At 43.8% G+C, this 17,528-nt stretch overlaps 5 protein-coding genes across 5 annotated transcripts; 2 read left to right on the forward strand and 3 right to left on the reverse strand.

Annotated features, from left to right (window-relative positions):
* Positions 1-2,737: 2,737 nt before the first annotated feature.
* Positions 2,738-3,716, forward strand: PHATR_33500 (predicted protein; the record flags this gene model as incomplete). The annotated part of the gene is made up of 3 exons (XM_002186145.1): positions 2,738-2,782; positions 2,865-3,181; positions 3,470-3,716. The coding sequence occupies 3 exons, from the start codon at positions 2,738-2,740 to the stop codon at positions 3,714-3,716; spliced, it is 609 nt and encodes a 202-aa protein (XP_002186181.1).
* Positions 3,717-9,748: 6,032 nt separating this feature from the next.
* On the forward strand, positions 9,749-11,321 carry PHATR_44136 (predicted protein). Its single transcript, XM_002186146.1, has 2 exons — positions 9,749-9,795; positions 9,868-11,321. The coding sequence occupies exons 1-2, from the start codon at positions 9,765-9,767 to the stop codon at positions 11,211-11,213; spliced, it is 1,377 nt and encodes a 458-aa protein (XP_002186182.1). The 5' UTR covers positions 9,749-9,764; the 3' UTR covers positions 11,214-11,321.
* A 43-nt stretch (positions 11,322-11,364) lies between these two features.
* On the reverse strand, positions 11,365-12,180 carry PHATR_33502 (predicted protein; the record flags this gene model as incomplete). The annotated part of the gene is made up of 1 exon (XM_002186429.1): positions 11,365-12,180. The coding sequence occupies one exon, from the start codon at positions 12,178-12,180 to the stop codon at positions 11,365-11,367; it is 816 nt and encodes a 271-aa protein (XP_002186465.1).
* Positions 12,181-14,187: 2,007 nt separating this feature from the next.
* On the reverse strand, positions 14,188-16,419 carry PHATR_44137 (predicted protein). The gene is made up of 4 exons (XM_002186430.1): positions 14,966-16,419; positions 14,819-14,887; positions 14,600-14,741; positions 14,188-14,513 (listed from the first exon to the last, which is right to left on the reverse strand). The coding sequence occupies exons 1-4, from the start codon at positions 16,304-16,306 to the stop codon at positions 14,452-14,454; spliced, it is 1,614 nt and encodes a 537-aa protein (XP_002186466.1). The 5' UTR covers positions 16,307-16,419; the 3' UTR covers positions 14,188-14,451.
* Positions 16,420-16,914: 495 nt separating this feature from the next.
* On the reverse strand, positions 16,915-17,238 carry PHATR_33504 (predicted protein; the record flags this gene model as incomplete). Its single annotated transcript, XM_002186431.1, has 1 exon — positions 16,915-17,238. The coding sequence occupies one exon, from the start codon at positions 17,236-17,238 to the stop codon at positions 16,915-16,917; it is 324 nt and encodes a 107-aa protein (XP_002186467.1).
* Positions 17,239-17,528: the final 290 nt, after the last annotated feature.

The following is a 17,528-nucleotide window of genomic DNA, read 5'->3' on the forward strand; positions in this document are numbered from 1 at the left end:
TCAGTATGGCGGATCTTGGAGCGCAACTGAACCAGCTATCGCCTGAACAGCGTCAAGCCATCATGGTGCGGGCAAAGCAGGAAGCTGATCAGCAAGTTATGCAAGAGATGATGAAAAAGATGGTGACGGCTTGCTACGACAAGTGCGCAGGGACGTCGGTATGTAGTTACAAGGAATAAAACTCGTTTTACCGGAGATTTTCGCAAGAGACTCTCATTCCTCCACGTTTGTTGCTGGTATCGACGCTTCCCAGGGCGACAAACTCGACAACCGTGAACAGGCATGCCTCGCCATGTGTCAGGACAAGTATTTGGAGACGCGACAGCACGTACAAGAAGCTCTCTCGAAGCGTCAAAACGCCATGTAGTTCGCAAATGATTGTGTTTCTGTGATTTCCCACGATTCTTGTTGACCGCTTTAAAAAATCGGCAATCACTGTACCACTGATGCAGTATTTTTTCAAAATCGAAAGCAGATGACAGAACCAATGGATATTAGTCGGTAATTAATCATAATGAGCCGGTTTGGCAATTTCCTCTTATCGAATCAGTCAAGTATTTCCATTGCGTTTCTCGCGAAGTATACTTGTATTGTCCCCAGCCGTCTAAACACTACGTCAGAGGACCGCAAACGCGGAACGGTGTTGCAGTTTTCATACGACCCAATCTCTTGGATGGAGAATTTCAAGGTGCTGTATCCCATTGATGTGTCTTCTCCTGGATTTGCATTTTTTGCTTTGAAATGATGATCATTTTCGCTCAGTAGATTAGAACTAACTGTAACCCAAAAAAGATCAGATCGGTTCCATCAATTCACAGAAATGAGTTTGTTTCCAAAATAGCTGGAGGTGATGATTGTTTGTGCCTTGGCCAAGCAAGGCTGCAACATCATTTTAGTTGGTACTTTACGCAGGGACGGCATAGAGAAAAGTAGCTCGGGGAAACTGAAACTGGAACCACATTTTTCGAAATGCATCATTATTTGGGTGGAATTATGAGTCATTTTCCAGCCTTCATCAATTGCGTTCACTGTTAGGCTCTACAGCATTGATAGCAGGTAAGCAACGATTTCATTTGACAAACTTCCGGATATCCCTTGCTGCTTTTCCTTTTATCAACAGAAAACTAAATTTGCCTTCTCTGCCAACATTTACATTAGCAAGATGAAAGCGTTTTTCGATTTCTCGGTGAAGCGTGTGGCGGAGCGCAAAAGGAGGCATGGTCATTGAAAAATTGTCATAGGGATCAGGAAAGCCATTTTCTGTCAATTCTCTACAGATTCGGACTGATCATGTAAACTGTGCTGACTGCGAACTAGGAAAATCAGTCCGCTTGTCATACAACACTAGTAGCCAATTCAGTGGGATGGACAAGCTGGTGTTCCCTATAGTTGCATGCTTTGGCAGTCTTGAACTTTTTGATTTGCCTTCGAGAGACTGTTGCGAAAGCGTCCGCGCCTGCCGTAAAAGACTTAGGCGGAGCCTTGCGTTAAGGGAGGGGAAGAACTCCTCAAGGGAGTGAGTTGGTCGTGTCAAGCAATAGATTGTATCGGGACCAACTATCCTAGAGAAACAGACCTTTTGGTTTGTGTAGATCCTAAAATTATAAGGTTAGTTGATTAAGCTACTTTGAGGAATTCTAGTCATCACATAAAGTCAATGACTGCAAGGAGAGATTGGCTGTGGAACTTAACCATCGGAAGGTGGTTCCCTGGCAGAGAAAAATGCAACACCATACAAGATAGGAGGCTGTAGAAACGTGATGCATTTTAGGTCCTCTCTCACCCTCACATGGTGAGAGTGAGCCCAAATATATGGGATGATGTGTTACTTATTAACAAATTTAGGTGACAGAAGTGGAGAGACTTTTCATATGTAAACGAATTCATGTTTCGTCATACGTGGACAACTCTTCCTTATGATCCAAGCGACGGATGAACCTAACCAAGAAACCCAAGTGTTGTAGTACATTAATGAAGGTCAATATGTGAAAGGAGCCTGAATCAAGAAGGGTTCACGAAAGCAGCATTTGCATTTCAAAAAGGGATAGAACGAATCTCTCTACACAGAATTACGTGAGATTGGCAAGAACTCCAATTCTAACATTGGATCTCACCACATTCATTTTCATACGTCAAGTCCCACGGATTTAGTATGGTTTCCAACAAGCAGGAAACAGTATAGATTATATGCGCAATGTAAACTATAATCTAGCGATTGAATGCACTCGAACGTTAGATTGTCGTAAACGCCCTAGTAAGTGGTGCAATACTACTGCTAAAGCAACATGGTGCAGTTTACAAAAAGGCTCTAGCATATATACTGCTAGTATACTTATTGAAAAAAATCGATAAATGGGTGATATCCAGGCCTCCATAAATTCGGCCCTTGCCATAAATACCTGGAATAAGCCTATTTATGGCCAATTTCATCTTTTATTTATGGTGTGCAGAGTTTAACGACTGTTTGGGTGCAAAGCTTTGTATTGCTCAGCATGCAGGATGCCTTCAAGAGAGAAATCAGTACTGCTTGAGGAGAACTCATCCTTAGATCATTTCAGGACAGAGAAATTTGATTCAACACCTTATTTATAGGCCTGGTGATTGGACTCTGCCAAATCCACTAAATGGGTGCTTAACAGCTGCATGTGTCATTTTTGCTAAATAGATCTTATTTCTTAAAGCAAAAGTTGTATGGAAAATTAGATTGTGTATAAAATCATGTAGCTGAGTAATTGAGATGACAACTCACGGCAAAAGCTTGGGGAAAAATCGGAGGCTTTTGGTAAGTTCTCCATGTCCATTGGTTTTGTTCACTGTAGTTTCTGCTTCGGATGCTTTGAACAAAGCCAAAATAATTTGATCAGCATTTGCTGCCGGCCGGCTCATTAAAAAGCACCATATTTGACAACTTGATTGCTTCTTTGAATTGGACCGCTTTGTCTCCCCGAGAAGATACAGGGAGCAAAAGCAACTTGACAACCAGTTGGAATATGAAAAGGTCACATTGCATGACAAGTATTTTTCAAGTTGACGGCAAACAATTAAAAGATACAGTACCTTATCAGGAATTTGACAAGGAGGCTACAGGAAACAAGAAATGGATGGGCATGGGAGTTGTTGTTGGCATTGTTGCAGCAGCCTTTGGCTTAATACTACACCCTTTTGAAAGCACAATGACAGAGTCATTTTTGAAAACAAACACCCCTTGGTCGGAAAACTTTGCCAGCCGCTTAGAGAACCCCTCCGTAGAATCCATGCAAGAAACTGTAAATCATTCAATGTGTGATGTGTTTCATTAATCAGCATTGCAAGGGCTCAATCAGTCTTTGCAGAGCCTTGCAGGAGCGGGAGGAAACTTAATGTCAAGCGTCAATGTGCGGTACATAGGCAAGCATGTTCTATGTTGTTGAGTTTCTTGAACACCAATATGTTCTCTACTTTTTTCTATTTGGTGTTTTGATATCCACAGAGTGGTTCAAGAAATGGCGTTACAGGCTGCTCAACATGCTGTGGTGTCAGTTTTGACAGCAATGGCTACATCAGTGGGTGCGGGTATAGTTGGACCTGTCACTGAAGCCATTGCTAGGGATTTGACAGGGATGCAGACGGGAATTGTTGTGGAAATTGTTGCCATGGCTAAGGTAATGGTTTCCATGGGTGTTGTGATTTCAAACAAGGCCACTCTTTTGACAATTTTTCAGCCGCAACATTCCTAACGGCGTCACCAAGTGATATTGTTCCAAACTTTGAGCTGATAGAAACTTACAGCAACACTTTTGAGACAAAACATGATCGCTTGGCAATAGATTTTGCTGGTGCACTTCAAAATTTGATTGTTGCTGGGAAATCCTATATACAATGGGTTATCCTCTTTCTCAGGAGGTAGTTTGTGGAGATATATAATCAGGATTCTGGTCTTTGCAATGACCTTTATGAGCAGCAGCTGCTTGATGCAATTGGTATTGTGGAAAACAGATGAACAAATGAAGTCATGGTTCCAAGTGAAAGTTTACCAGAAAGCTCAACAGAGACTCCAGTAGACAGCCCAATAAAAATGGAATACTTGAACCATTTTCAAACACAACATCACCACCGACTACTAGCTTTCCCCCAGAAGTTCCATTGCAAAATCCAAGTACTACCACACCAGCTCCAAACCGCTTACCAATGGAAGGCCTCCCATCTGAAGGAAACGCTACTCTGTTGGCATATCCTACACATAATTTGGTAGAAGCTAGTTTGACTCCGGCAAGTGTGGCACCACCATCTTCTGGGTTGGAATATCTTGGAAGACAAACTGCAGAAGTAACAAAACAGTATCTTTATTTGCTACAAGAAAACTCGCAGCGGAACCGACAAGTAGTTTGACAAGGATTGTCATGGTATATACCAAGACAACATGTCTTTACGACAAGTGACACCTAACATGGACAACGGAAGTGTGAATCAGGGTGGAGAGCATGGTGGAACCGTGGCATTTATGTCGGCCTTATTGCACAACACAATGTATTTGTGCCGTGATCAGAGACATCCTTTAATAATGATGTGGGAGCAAGATACAAGAATGAGGGTTAGGATACAGTCCCACAAATTGCAAGGCAAGTTGCAGGCAGGGTTGGATACTTGCTGAGTGATAGGGATTTATATTTAGAAGATATATACTCTATGTGGGAGTAAGATTATCTGGCACATGGTAAGAGGTCTTCTATCTGAATAGAAGGACCGATTCTCATGGACTAGTGGTAGAACAATCTTCCTCTCATTGTTTAAGAAAGTCATTGATCCAAATATTGCATTAGCATAGGTCCTTGTATCCGCTGTCTAACCCGTGGGGAGCGTCGTAAGCAAGTTGAGTTTTACAGTCCCTAAGTCCGCTTACGTGTATTGCAGGTCGTTTGTAATAACGCCCACTTGCGTTTACCAGGTATTGTCAACACCGCGTTTTCCTGTCTTTTGTACGTACATTGGTTGTACTATGTAACAAGGATCCTGGTAAAAAGTTCCATATTGGATTTGGCCGGTAGCCGTCAACTGGAAAACCGCCTCGCGCGATTGCGCGCATGCCTTGAGTCATGACAACCAAGGCAAGCTGGCCAACACTAATTGTGTGTGTTTGGTCACAGATTGCAACACTGATTGTTTTTGATTGGTGACTAGACAGTTGAATGTCCAAATATATAATGTGACTGTTTTGGGTCTTGACATTTACCACTTTCAGAAGCATGGTTACTATGACAAACTTGCCCATGGTAGCGTGTACAATACCATAGGATTGATGAAAATAGTCCACGGTGGTTTTGTCACCGTGGAACTTTATGAAACTGAATAGAGTTGGTTTTAGTTTAGAGCTTATAAATAAATCTTAACAGTGACTGTTTGAAAACCATATTAGTTAGTTTGCATCTCTTTGTTATGAGCGAGACAAGTCTTGATCAACTTGTGTTGTCTTCAGAAGCCGGGAGATGCTTGACCGTTGACATCACACCTGGATCTTTATTACAGACCGGTGACCTTCATCAGAGAGTTCTCAAAGCCAAACAATGCCATGCAACTTGGCAAGCCACATTACCAGTCTCAACCAATGCGCAAAAAACCTCAAGATTCATAGCCCACATTTGCAACTGAAAATTTAACGGAGGGCAAATTAGGCTCCCAAGGTTCTATTACAAGAAATCCCGGTTGGAAGCAACCCATTGAGATTTTTGAGAAAACTGAAAAGAACGTCACCAACCGTGTCACGGTACACTACCTTGCGACGTGTCCCTCGAATGTATGCCACTTAGTATGGAAAACGCAAGTGTGAGCCAATCCGATGGGCGCGGCGTTTACGTGTCACGTGTGGAGTTTGTGTCGGCCTTATTGCGCAAATTCACCGTATTCGCGTTACATACGGAAGTCATTCGTATCCTGGAGTCATGAATACAGGATACATACAAATGGCAGTTAGGAAAAGACACAAAACCAGTCTCATGAATCACATGACAAGTAAGGAGCAAGATTCATTACTCACCATGGGATTCTGTATGGAATTTATATTTACAGGTTTTATGCACATGTGAGAAGATTCAAGATTAGCTATGTTTTTGGTAAGACTGTTCACTGGATTGAACAGACTTTGCAAGATTGACTAGTTTATAGAATGTAATCTTCTTCTCATTGTTTTAGAAATTCTTTGATCCAAATATTGCGTAATAGCATAGGTCCTCGTATCCGCTGTCTAACCCGCGGGGAGCGTCGTCAGCAAGGGAGTCCCTAGGTTCGCTTAGGTGTATTGCAGGTTGTTTGTCATAATGCCCAACCTGTGTTTACCACGCACTGTCAAACAGCATTACTGTCCTACATACATACATTGAGTGTACTACGTGAGAAATCGTCCAAAGAAGCGTATCCAACCAACTAAGAGAATTGAGGATAGAGACAAAGTCTTCTCCCAAACAGTCATTTGGTCATACACATGTGGGTACCAAACAATTAACACATGCACAAATTCAAAGGAGTGTATGACAATGAGACTATCCTTACAAAATTATTGGGCTAGAGTTTTGGAGGAAAACATTTAATTGCTAACAAGGTCCAAGGAAAAAGTAGAAGACTCATCTTTCTGTAACTCAGGTACCAGATCAGAGGGTGGTTGTAAAAGTACAATTTCCAGCAAACAATGTGTTAGGGAAGAAGAACAATTCAATGAAGCTAGAGTGGTAGTTACAGGCTTCAAATGTGACCTAACAGACAAACAAATGAGAGTACATGCATTTTTTTTACTGCTGGCATGGATTGTGTCTCACACTATCCTTTTTTATCATAGAAACTCAAGCTGGTAGGTGATACACAAATTGATGACCTGAGCATTGTGTTGTTGGCAATGCATGTTGTTGCTGGCAATTGTCAATGTCAAGTATCTCCTGGCTTCTGAAGACAGCACAAGGTGATCAAGACTTGTCTGGCTTCTAACAAAGAGATACAAACAAACAAATATGGTTTTCACACAATTGTTGTTACAATTTATAAGCTCTAAACTAAGGCTAATCTGTTCACTTTCCATTTGGTCCCACAATTTGCCAAGCGCCATTGTGGTCCATTTCATTAGTCTCCATGGTGTTATACAAGGGACCGCAGGCACATTCATTATAGTTACCATGCTCCTTAGCATGGCAACAATCGAGTCCCGAAACAGTCACATCATGTTTCTGAATACTCAACTGGGACTGCACCTGTCCAAAACCATCCGTGTCAAGATTTGTGGGCAAACACTCAAGATTAGTTTTGATAGGCTTGCCTTGGGTGTCACAACCCAAGTAATGCATGCCATTGTGTGAACCGGTACTCAAAACTGTCATTCCAGTTGACAGCAATGGTAGAGATATATTGAAACAGACTCCCAAGCTTATGGTGGGTCTTTGCCGCACTGCAAATATTGTCAACCAAAAATGACAGAGTCATTTGATTGAAGCTGGCCAACTGTTGCCATGTACAGACTTTTTGATTCTCAATGACAAGGTAGCGGAAAAGCAATACCGCTACAGGATGATTGACACTCACAAAGTAGTGTCAAATGTTGAAAGCGGGTGCCTGCTATTCAAAGAGTTGTTCATATTTGTATGCAAAGGAGTGGCTGGACGTAACATGCCCCCATGGGAAGTGCTTTGTGTTATTGCGGAAGCAACTGGGGGCACTTGGTTGCTGTCACGGTATAGTACCATGCAACATGTCTTCTAAGGGTGTCCACCCCTTGGGATTCAACACGGTGAATGGCAGTTGGAGTGTTCATAAGAAAGAAGTGAGTCGTATGGAAGTTAACTTGGTCTTATTGCATGGAGTCCCTAGATACGACAATGTACCGGGCGTTGGAGAGAATGCGCGGAACAGGCCGTGTTCTGACGGTGGCAACGGAGTGGGACAGACAATACTTATTGCCTGTTTAACGTATGTAAGTGGATGCGCTCCATTTTCCGCTCCATGCATGTTATGAAAGGTATTTCCGGTTCCACTATAAGTATATGTGAGCGCGCGTAATGATATAAGGATACTATGACAGAAGAAAGATATTTGTGTACGGTTGAGTTTGTTCCTCGGGTTTTGTTGTATCTTTTCAAATTGGAGGATCAACAAGAACTAGTTTATAGCACAAATTCTTCAATCATTGTTTTATAAGTTCTTTGATCCTTACTGCTAGGTTACGCATAGGTCCTTGTATCCGCTGCCTAACCCAAGGGGAGCATTGCCAATGAGTAAGTCCCTAGGTCCCTTAGGTGTATTGTTGTTGTTTGTAATAATGCCCTCTTCTGTTTACCAAGCTTTGTTCCTAACAGCACTTCTGTCCATACGGTGTACACTGGTGTATATTGTAACAGTTGCGCTCCATTCCATCAACTAGATTTAATTTTTCTTGCCTGTTGGTCTTTACAAGCAAACCAGAGAACAAGGCTCAAACATCAGTAAAGATTATTGCATTGGCGCTCTTTAAAGGAGCACTGAAGCAATCTGTTCGATGGTTATTTGACAGCATCTTGACACAGCACATCTATGTCTAAGATTACTTTGGAGTATGACTTGGCAGACCGTTGATAGCTAGTAGTTTCTCCACGTTTGACAGTTGGACAGAGCATTCTTTTGGCTAAATTAATCATTTGTAAAGATGCTCCGTAAACATTTGCTTAAATTACTTTGATTCTTCTCCGGACCTTTCCTTGCTTTGCCGTCTCATTCATATTTGATCACGTCCACCGACAACATTTTTTACAAACGCTTCAAAAAAGGCCCACACTAGCACTCACGACAATGCCAATGTTCGATCACATCCACCGACAGTTCTTTTGACAAAGGCCCACATTAGCACTCAAGACGATGCCAATGTTCTATCACGTTCGCCAACAATACTTTCAACATACACTTCGACAAAGACCCACATTTGCATTTAATACAATGTCATTGTTTGATCCGGTCCACCGACAATACATTTGACAAAAGCGCTTCGAAAAAGGCCCACATTAGCACTCAAGACAATGCCAATGTTCGATCACATCCACCGACAGTTCTTTCGACAAACGCTTCGACAAAGACCAACATTAACTCCGACATAGGCCCACATTAGCACTCAAGCTGTTGCCATTGCTTTGTCACGTCCACCGACATAAACTGTGAGTTGCGTGCTTTCAATGCACAGAGAGACTGTAGCACAGCCATATAACACAAATGAGTAACGATGGCGTGCTTGCGTTCTTCGTTTGAATCGCAAACGGCCTGATCGAAAGCATTTCTGAGTATGACGTGGATGGAGTCGTGTAAGGAGTTTTCACTCCTGAGTAGTAGTGATTTTTTGCCATCCCCATACTGGCTCCAGAAGACGTCACCATATGACGTGAATGACTGTGAGAACCTTGGAAACAAATCTCTCATGAAAGAGCTTATTTTTTTAGCGGATTCACGAGATGACACGAAATTTGGAACCGCCTCGTGCTTCAAAACGAGCTACTATAAGATCAATCTTTCAGAAGGTTTCAGTTTGTATTGCAGGCTGTCAACCGATCAATGGCTTAATTTCACATTATCAAGCGGGTCGGCTATTTTCGAGATTTGTTGGACCACCATCGATCTCGTTCACGTCGTCCGGACGATATCATCCAGGCGTTTTACACGATACGTTGTATTTTGATATCAGGAAGTCTGCCACATCCAGAAGCGACAGCGAAGAAAAGGGCCGACGCTCATCCTCCAAACTCGAAAAGCAAAATGAAAATCAGGGCACTAGCCTTCCCTTCTACGAAATGGAAAGGCTCACAGAAGGCGACAGAAACGGTATGTTCTTGGCTGACGAGGATATCGCCAGAGGTGAAATTCTCGCTAGCGGATCTAATATTTCGATTACAGCACTTTCTTTGGAGGATTTGAGCTCGATTTCAACAAATGTTTCGTACTTCTACCTTAAGAACGAGCTCGGTCTCTCAGAAGAAGCCATGTGGAAAATCACATACGAGGCTGGCTCGGCGTTGGGAATGACGACAAATACAATTCGGCGCAAAGTTGAAGTATTGCGTGATACGATGAGTCTCTCGGACGCCGAGATAATTTCTGTATTGGAGCGACACCCGACCATCTTACACCTATCTGCCGACAAAAATATATCTCCCACAATCCTCTTTCTACTTCGGATGTTAGAGCTGGGACGAGACGACCTGCGACGCTTATTTGTTTCAGAGCCATCGATTCTTAGCTACACAACTGCTAATCTCAACTCAAAGATCAACTTCTTTGTTCGCATCATGGGTTACTCGATTGGAGAATGCCGCAAAGTCTTACTGGCTGAACCCAAACTATTGCGTGTTAGCGTACGCACCGGTCTAGTGCCGCGAATGCGATTTTTGGTGCGCGACATGGAAATTCCAATGCAGAATCTGCGTGCTATAGTGAAAAAGCATCCTCGAATTTTGTTGTATAGCCTCGACGACAACTTGATACCCAAGCTTATCTTTTACCTTATCATGACTCTCCACATGGAACTCGACCAAGTCCAGAAGCTCCTTGTCACATACCCGACCATCCTCGAATATAATCTGGATCGTCACATCTTGCCAATAACAGAGTTTTTCGTGAAAGACTTGTCCTATCAACCAGCGGAATTTCGCAGCATTCTTTTGAAGTTCCCTCGGCTCATGACACATTCGTTGCGCAAGATCAAACACTTGGTCGGTTACCTTCGCTTTGAGCTAGGGCTGACTGGGTCTCAAGTAAAGCGGGTTTTGTACCAGGCTCCCCAAATCATTGGACTCAATACCGACGTGAGCCTCAAGGCGAAGGTAGAGTTTTTGCGGGATTCCCTCAATCTTAGCGACCATGAGCTTCGCCGGGTGGTTTCGGGTATGCCAACCTTGCTCGTTCTCAGCATAGATGGAAACCTGCGTCCAAAAGCTGAATATTTACGCAACTGTTTTGACGGTAACGAGAAAGATCTACGAGAAACGATTCTGCGTCTGCCTACGCTTTTGGGGTATTCATTGGACAAGCGCATCCAACCTCGTATGACAGCAATCCTACAAAGTGAGCTAAAAGCAGGCTCCATTACGGTTGGAATTCCAATGAAGGAAGACAAATTTGATGCATGGTTAGTGGGACGCAAGCGAGAAATGAAACAGGGGCTCGCTCGAGCGGAAGGGAAGGCGCTGCCTGCGATACCAGACCTGTCTGGCCGGATTGTTCACTGGACCCGAGACCCGTAATTTATTTGACAGTGACACCTAAGATGTTTTCTATGTTACTGCGAATAGTATTTTTTTTCGCTTGCAAACTTGACGAAAATTTTAAGATAGCGTGTATCAAAACAGAATCGGAAAAAAGCTTACTCTTACATTAGTCCGTCGAATCCTGAAACTACTTACACTCAACCTGCACCATCGGATGTTGCTGGCTGCAGGACGACTTGTGCACAATCCACCATTGTCCTTCAAGTTTGGCGCATGTCAAGAGATCTGTCCATAAGAAGGGCGGGTGTCCTACCATGAGCGTTACCATAGCTACATTAGGAGACGAAAATTCTATGGAATCCAACGAATCGAATTGACCAATTTCTTGATTGTCCCGGAAAGATGCAAAGGGTATGTGAGGTGTGTCCTCAGTGTACCGGTTGGCAACCTTTTTACAAAAGGCTGATTGTTCGAAAACTTGGACGTTTCCGTCATCATCACTGTAGGTGAGACGGCATGTACCGTGAAAGACAGATGCCATCGCCTTGGCATCACACGCTCGATTGGCGGCACAATAGCCGTCCCAACTTAGAGTCGCGACATCTTGAAAATCCATAGGCAACACTTGCTGTTTTGGTGTAGGCGACCTTGAAAAGACAGCAGAAATGCATTTCCATTCGTGTTGAGTACATAACATGACCATCCATCCATTGACCGGGCCAACTGAGACGTGTACGGCAGCCGCACTCTTGTTCCCAGCGTTCAAAATCTTGACGGATTGAAAATTCGATTCGAGCAGAACCTTCAACTCGAATTCGCTACAGAAGGTAAACAGTTTTGCTTGCTTGAGAGCCCAGGATGAATAATTTCCGCCGGGATACAATACTAACAGCGAGCACTTTTCGTGGATACAATCCACCGCTTGGACTTTTCCCTCGCCAGGCGGTTGCATCCAACTGTGAACGCAGGACCGAGCAGCCTTTCGCACAACATCTTCCGTCATGAGATATTTATTCTGCCGATATGGAATAGATCAGTTTATTCCAGAGAACTTAAAGGAATCCGTTCGGATGTCCACTTGTGCTCAAGGTTGACGCTATTCAGCCCATCAAAAATCGGGCGCTTCGCACAAATTGCACGGATGTACAAATGTCGACGAAATCGTACGGAATCTCGGACCGACATTCTTTATTTACTATTCGGGTTTCGTTTAGGCCGTAATGATCCTATTTGGACCTTTTCGAAGATTTTTGCCATTTTTAAGTTACTGTAAATCAGCTTTAACGCTACAATCTTATCGCCGTACAAAAAGTAATGAGTAAAGTAGGTAATTAATGTTCGACCTATTTTTTTGAGGAAATTCACAAAGGGGATAGGAAAAGGTGAAAAACTCCCATAAGGGGACAGAACGTGTTCAGTCTAAGTAGCATCATTTGGCGCCCGTATATTATTAAGTATTCAAACTATTTGAACTAAACGCCAAAACTTTGTCCCGGATGCCAAACAAGCGTTGCCGAAAGCTACAGGAAGCAGCTAAACAATGCAGCTGAGCAAATGAATAGTGTCATTCGAGATCTACGGCACCAGTCAATCCCTGATCTACTTGTTGGTCTCTCCAGATGGATAATTGGAAAAAGTTTCGAGTGCAGGGAGATGTCCAAGAAATTGATTGAATTGGGGCACCTCAAAAAAACATTGGTATGAGTCAACTGCAGCTAACTCCATCCAATGCAGAGTCTGTGGAGGACCTGGTCACAGCAGCAAACATGTCCAAAACCAAGTACTGAAGTAAGGTATTTAAATCACAGAGAGAAGGCAATGCAATATGCTCAGAACAAAGCAAAAATGTATGCAATATGACTTTTAATAGATTTACATTGAGGAAATTCACTAAAGGGGATGGGAAAAGGTGAAAAACTCCCAAAAGGGGACAGAATGTGTTCAGTCTAAGTAGCATTATTTGGCGCTCGTATATCGTTAAGTATTCTAAATATTTAAACTAAACGCCATAAATTTGTGCCGGATGCCGACGTTTTCCTGCAAGATATTTATTGCAGGGTCTCCAATGAGAGATCTCAGGGCAGCCCACCTGCCACCGCAAAGGAAACACATTTGTTTTGGTAGAAACCTCTTTGGGAACTTCAAACGACAACCTGGAAGGCTGCAATGGTAGCTACTCTGGACTGGTTGGTCCTGGACCGTTGACGGAGTTGTAACGGAAGCGTATCATTGCAGGGCGTTTCTGCTGGCTCCTGCGTCACTGGGTCCTTGTTGAAGGGCAACAAACAATTTGACTGGGTTTTGGATGGAGGTGGAGTCTTGTTGGTGTCATTGTTGTCATCCTTCTTGGTCTTGTACCTGTCTCTGGTCTTAATGCTGTTGGTGGTGTAGTTGTCCCATCGACAAGATGGTACTCGTTGTTGTCATTGTCGTCATTGTTGGAAAGGATGCAACCACAGGGGGTGCCAAACAATCAACATACCTCGCACTCATTCATTGGACGACGTTGTGGCGGTTGTTGGAGAAATTTTGCGTTGCTGGCGCAAGGTCAGAATCTGTTTCCAATGCCAAGCGGCATCCTCTTCCATTTGTACCGCCCCGGAAGTGTTGGCCGCCAATCAGAATCGGCGGAAGACGGCCATTTTGAGAGTGTTCTGGTCCACCAAGTCGTGCTTGTTGTGACACTGGCATTACCAATGTTGCCAAAACCACCGCCGTCAGTGTGGCAGTTTGTAATGATTGCGCCAGAAGTCCTTGCAAAAGTCGAAAATAGGTTTGTTGATACCCGAGGCATTGTGCTAGGGACGGTAGAGATGACAACGTTGTTGACGGCGGCATCTGGTTTGCTCCGAAAACTGGAGATGGATACAAATGCAGAGGCTTAAAAAGTTTTAAGCTTTGGGCACCGGAATTCGAAAAAAATGTTGTGGGGGCAGGTGGGTTGCCCTGAGATCTCTCATTGGATCATTGGAAACCCTGCAATAAATATCTTGGCAGTAAACATTGGTATCCGGGAAAAAAATGGGCGTTTAGTTCAAACAGTTTGAATACTTAACAATATACAAGCGCCAAATGATGCTACTTAGACTGAACACATTCCGTCCCCTTTTGGGAGTTTTTCACCTTTCCCACCACACTACACTAACACCATACCCTCCCTTGGATAGAATGTGCATGTTTTCTGCTTGGGTTGGCAATTCAAAATGGAAATATTTGATGGTATTGGTGTAGTTGGTTCAATGGGCGAAGCAAATGTTACTTCACTTCAGTGTTTCTACGGATGAATAGGAGCTTCGCTGTATCCGTGGCGATGCGAATTCCAAACCCAAAGATTCGCTGCCATGTGAAGCAGCAATCTCAACTTGTCAGTAGGTAGACTCGAGTAATTAAGCACTTGTTCCTACCTCTCCCCAAGTACATACCTGCGTATTTTTGGCCTGCCAACACTGGACAGCCACCGTGTAGCGACGTATAGTCAGGTTTTCCATTTGGGAGCTGCGAGTAGAACAAAACTGCCCGTCCGGGGTGCGGTTGCACCGCCAGCCGTGACCGACATTTCGCAACCTACCATGCAAAGAAGAAGTAAAAGAAGCTGAGAGAGAGGTCCACAGCGGTTAACTTAACATACCACTTAATCATACCAGAGTTTCTTCCCAAGATCCTGTCTTCAACATGGACGCATCACCTGAGGCTCGCAAGGACTCGATGGCCTACATTAAAGCATGATATAGTGAGAATAACATGCCCAATATGCAGACGCAGACGAGAGGACGGATCTGTGCTCTTACATCTGGGAGCTCAACTCTCTTGCCTGGAGCGAGTTCAGTAGGCCAAGCTTCAGTAAAGACGGTTTCCCCACCGCCACGTTCACCGTGTTCCGTCATATAAAGTAAAATTGTCGCAAAACGGTCAGCACCAACTCCAGCAGAATTGAAGTTGTGATGTCCCGTCACAGCTGAAATGTCACCGTAAAAGTCGTGATGAGCGTTGTATGCGGTTGTCAAATTGTAGCGAAGCATTTGTAATCCGTCAGCATAGGTTTCGATATAATCATCAAACCCGAGAGCCTGAAAGCCACGCATCTTTAGCTTCAACGCCGATTCACTGCTTGTGTCAAATCCGCTCTCTGACGTGCGGCGTTTGTTAACATTCGAGGAGTCGGGTCCAGTCGTCGATCGCTTCAGACGCCATAGTTCGCGTTCTTCTTTCAAAACTCGAGCTACAAGATCCTGGCTTTCTTCGAGGCGGAAAAAGTTGACAATGTCGAATACACGTGGAGAAAGCGAGAGCGTTCTTAGATAAACAGGCTGTTCGGGATTGCCGCCCATAACGTGAGGCAGCTCTATAATTTCGCCGACGGCTCCTGGAGCAAAAACAAAGTGACGACCTGCCTGAACCGCATACAGATGGAGGCAAAGAGCATCGGGACAAGGAGCTTCGTCTGTCAAACCACTTACGAGATCTTGTACCCCTTGGATCCGGCGACCTTGACGAGTATGAAAGTGGCAAGGCAGGTATTTTACTCCGCCATATGCGATCGAAACTAGCTCATCGTGATCGGCTAATATGGGAGTCTTGTTGGTGCCCATATCGCAAAACCCATACAGTCCGTCCTCTTCAGTCCGATCCTTTTCACTTGAATAACACGTTTGTCCGACAAGATTTTGAAATGCTCTGGATAAAACGGCCTCGACAACATACTTGTCAAATATGAATGAACATTGATCCATTTCGTTTGCGGCTTGATACAGAGTTTCTATGAGCTTGATTAAGCTCGTTTCTCCGCAATGCTTCGATTCTCCATTCAGATGTAAGGCAATGGACACATTCTCGAACGATTCCATTTCCTTTTCACCAAACTCACCCGCTTCGATTCCCAGGCTTTGGATAATGCTTCTGCGGCATAGATCCGAGGCTGAACTCCGAGCGGGAGAAGCGGATTCACCGATTCGAAATTTATTATCAGTAGAACGATTCAGTGCATTCTCTGACGCGTTTGAATAGAGACTATGAAAATACCAGGCCAGCAGGCAGGGGCAGGCAAAGACGAAAAGGGTTTTCTTGACCGTCGACAAGGATACCCACAATTTAGAAGTACCCTTGATCGGCCCATCCTGGCCGCTAGGCATATTGTAAAAAAAAGGATTGCTCAGAAACCGATAAATGGTGACAGGAGAACATAAACATGTGTTGGCCTTGATAGGTGTTGGTTTTGCACACACGAGTTTGGCAGTGCGGTGAGGACTACCATATGTAATGATGTGAAGCGGACGAAGAATGGTACGGCAACGTAAAAGAGGTAGTGCGAAGAAAAACAAAATTCTTCGAATTTTGAAGGCATGTCGTATACGACATGTGCAAAATTTTTAAAAAAAGACGCCTGGTTCGACCAAGACTGACTGTGATCAAGGGTCACGGCTCTCTCTCCAGAGAGACGAAGTGAGAGCTAATATTATGTAAACTCAGAAAAAATAACAGATCTTCCTATTGAAAAGATGGTTCTACCCTATGAAAAACGATAGGTCACGGTCAGTAGTTTTAAAATTGATTGATTGACAATACAACCTCTACAAATATGATTCATAGTCAGAAACCAGCGATCAATGGTCTTCGCTTGGACGGTGTTGTTGGCCTATGATTCTTTTTATCCTAGCCCGCTAAAAACCAACTTGCTCGCGTCGGCGTTTGCTCCTCATCTATTGCGGGAGAAGCAGTCGCTTCTCAAAATCAGATGGTGTCACGGGGAACTACAATGTTTCTGTAGGGCGTCTCGGATTCGTTGGATGGCTGCAGTCTTGGCAGCTTTGGGCACAGCGATGCTTCCGCCTGGGACGATCCGAGCCACAATCTCTTCCAAGGTTAAGTCGACCAAGTCGCCGTTCTTGTCGTCACGCAAAATATTACCCAGGGTATTCTGTATAACTTCCAGCCATTCTGGATATCGAAGCAGCAGATCTGCTTCCAACGCCTGCTCTAAGTCATCAAGATCCCCATTTCTAATCAACGCTTCCATGTATTCCTCAGTAAGCGATTGTGCAGCCTTTTGACCAGCTGCCACCATCGTATACGTTGGCGAGCAGCATTCACTGCAACTGCCGTATTGTTTGCAATATTCCGAAATATGCTGAAATTCGAAAAACGGTTGGACCGACGACATACAGACACACCGCATTGCAGATATAACGAAACAAGACAAACCATATCATGATTGTTTACAGCTCACTGTCATTTCGAAACGATTTACAGGTAATGTTGGAAAAGCCCAACGTCGAGCGTCTGTATATTGTACGTTAACCCTAAGTGTATCAGACGATTACATAAAAGAGAAAAAGTACTATGTTGGATGAGCAA

This window comes from Phaeodactylum tricornutum, chromosome 3 (assembly GCF_000150955.2).
Source record: "Phaeodactylum tricornutum CCAP 1055/1 chromosome 3, complete sequence".
In the NCBI taxonomy this organism is placed as follows: Eukaryota; Bacillariophyta; class Bacillariophyceae; order Surirellales; family Neidiaceae; genus Phaeodactylum; species Phaeodactylum tricornutum.

What these genes read in the sequence shown, in the direction of transcription:
- PHATR_44136 (XM_002186146.1), top strand. Translation starts at nt 9,765, where the DNA reads ATGGAAAGGCTCACAGAAGGCGACAGAAACG. An exon ending in CACAGAAGGCGACAGAAACG is followed by an intron (nt 9,796 to 9,867) that starts GTATGTTCTTGG and finishes TTTCGATTACAG; the next exon opens with CACTTTCTTTGGAGGATTTG.
- PHATR_44137 (XM_002186430.1), bottom strand. Translation starts at nt 16,306, where the DNA reads ATGCCTAGCGGCCAGGATGGGCCGATCAAGGGTACTTCTAAATTGTGG. An exon ending in AGAGAGTTGAGCTCCCAGAT is followed by an intron (nt 14,888 to 14,965) that starts GTAAGAGCACAG and finishes GCTTTAATGTAG; the next exon opens with GCCATCGAGTCCTTGCGAGC. An exon ending in GGCAGGCCAAAAATACGCAG is followed by an intron (nt 14,514 to 14,599) that starts GTATGTACTTGG and finishes TTCACATGGCAG; the next exon opens with CGAATCTTTGGGTTTGGAAT.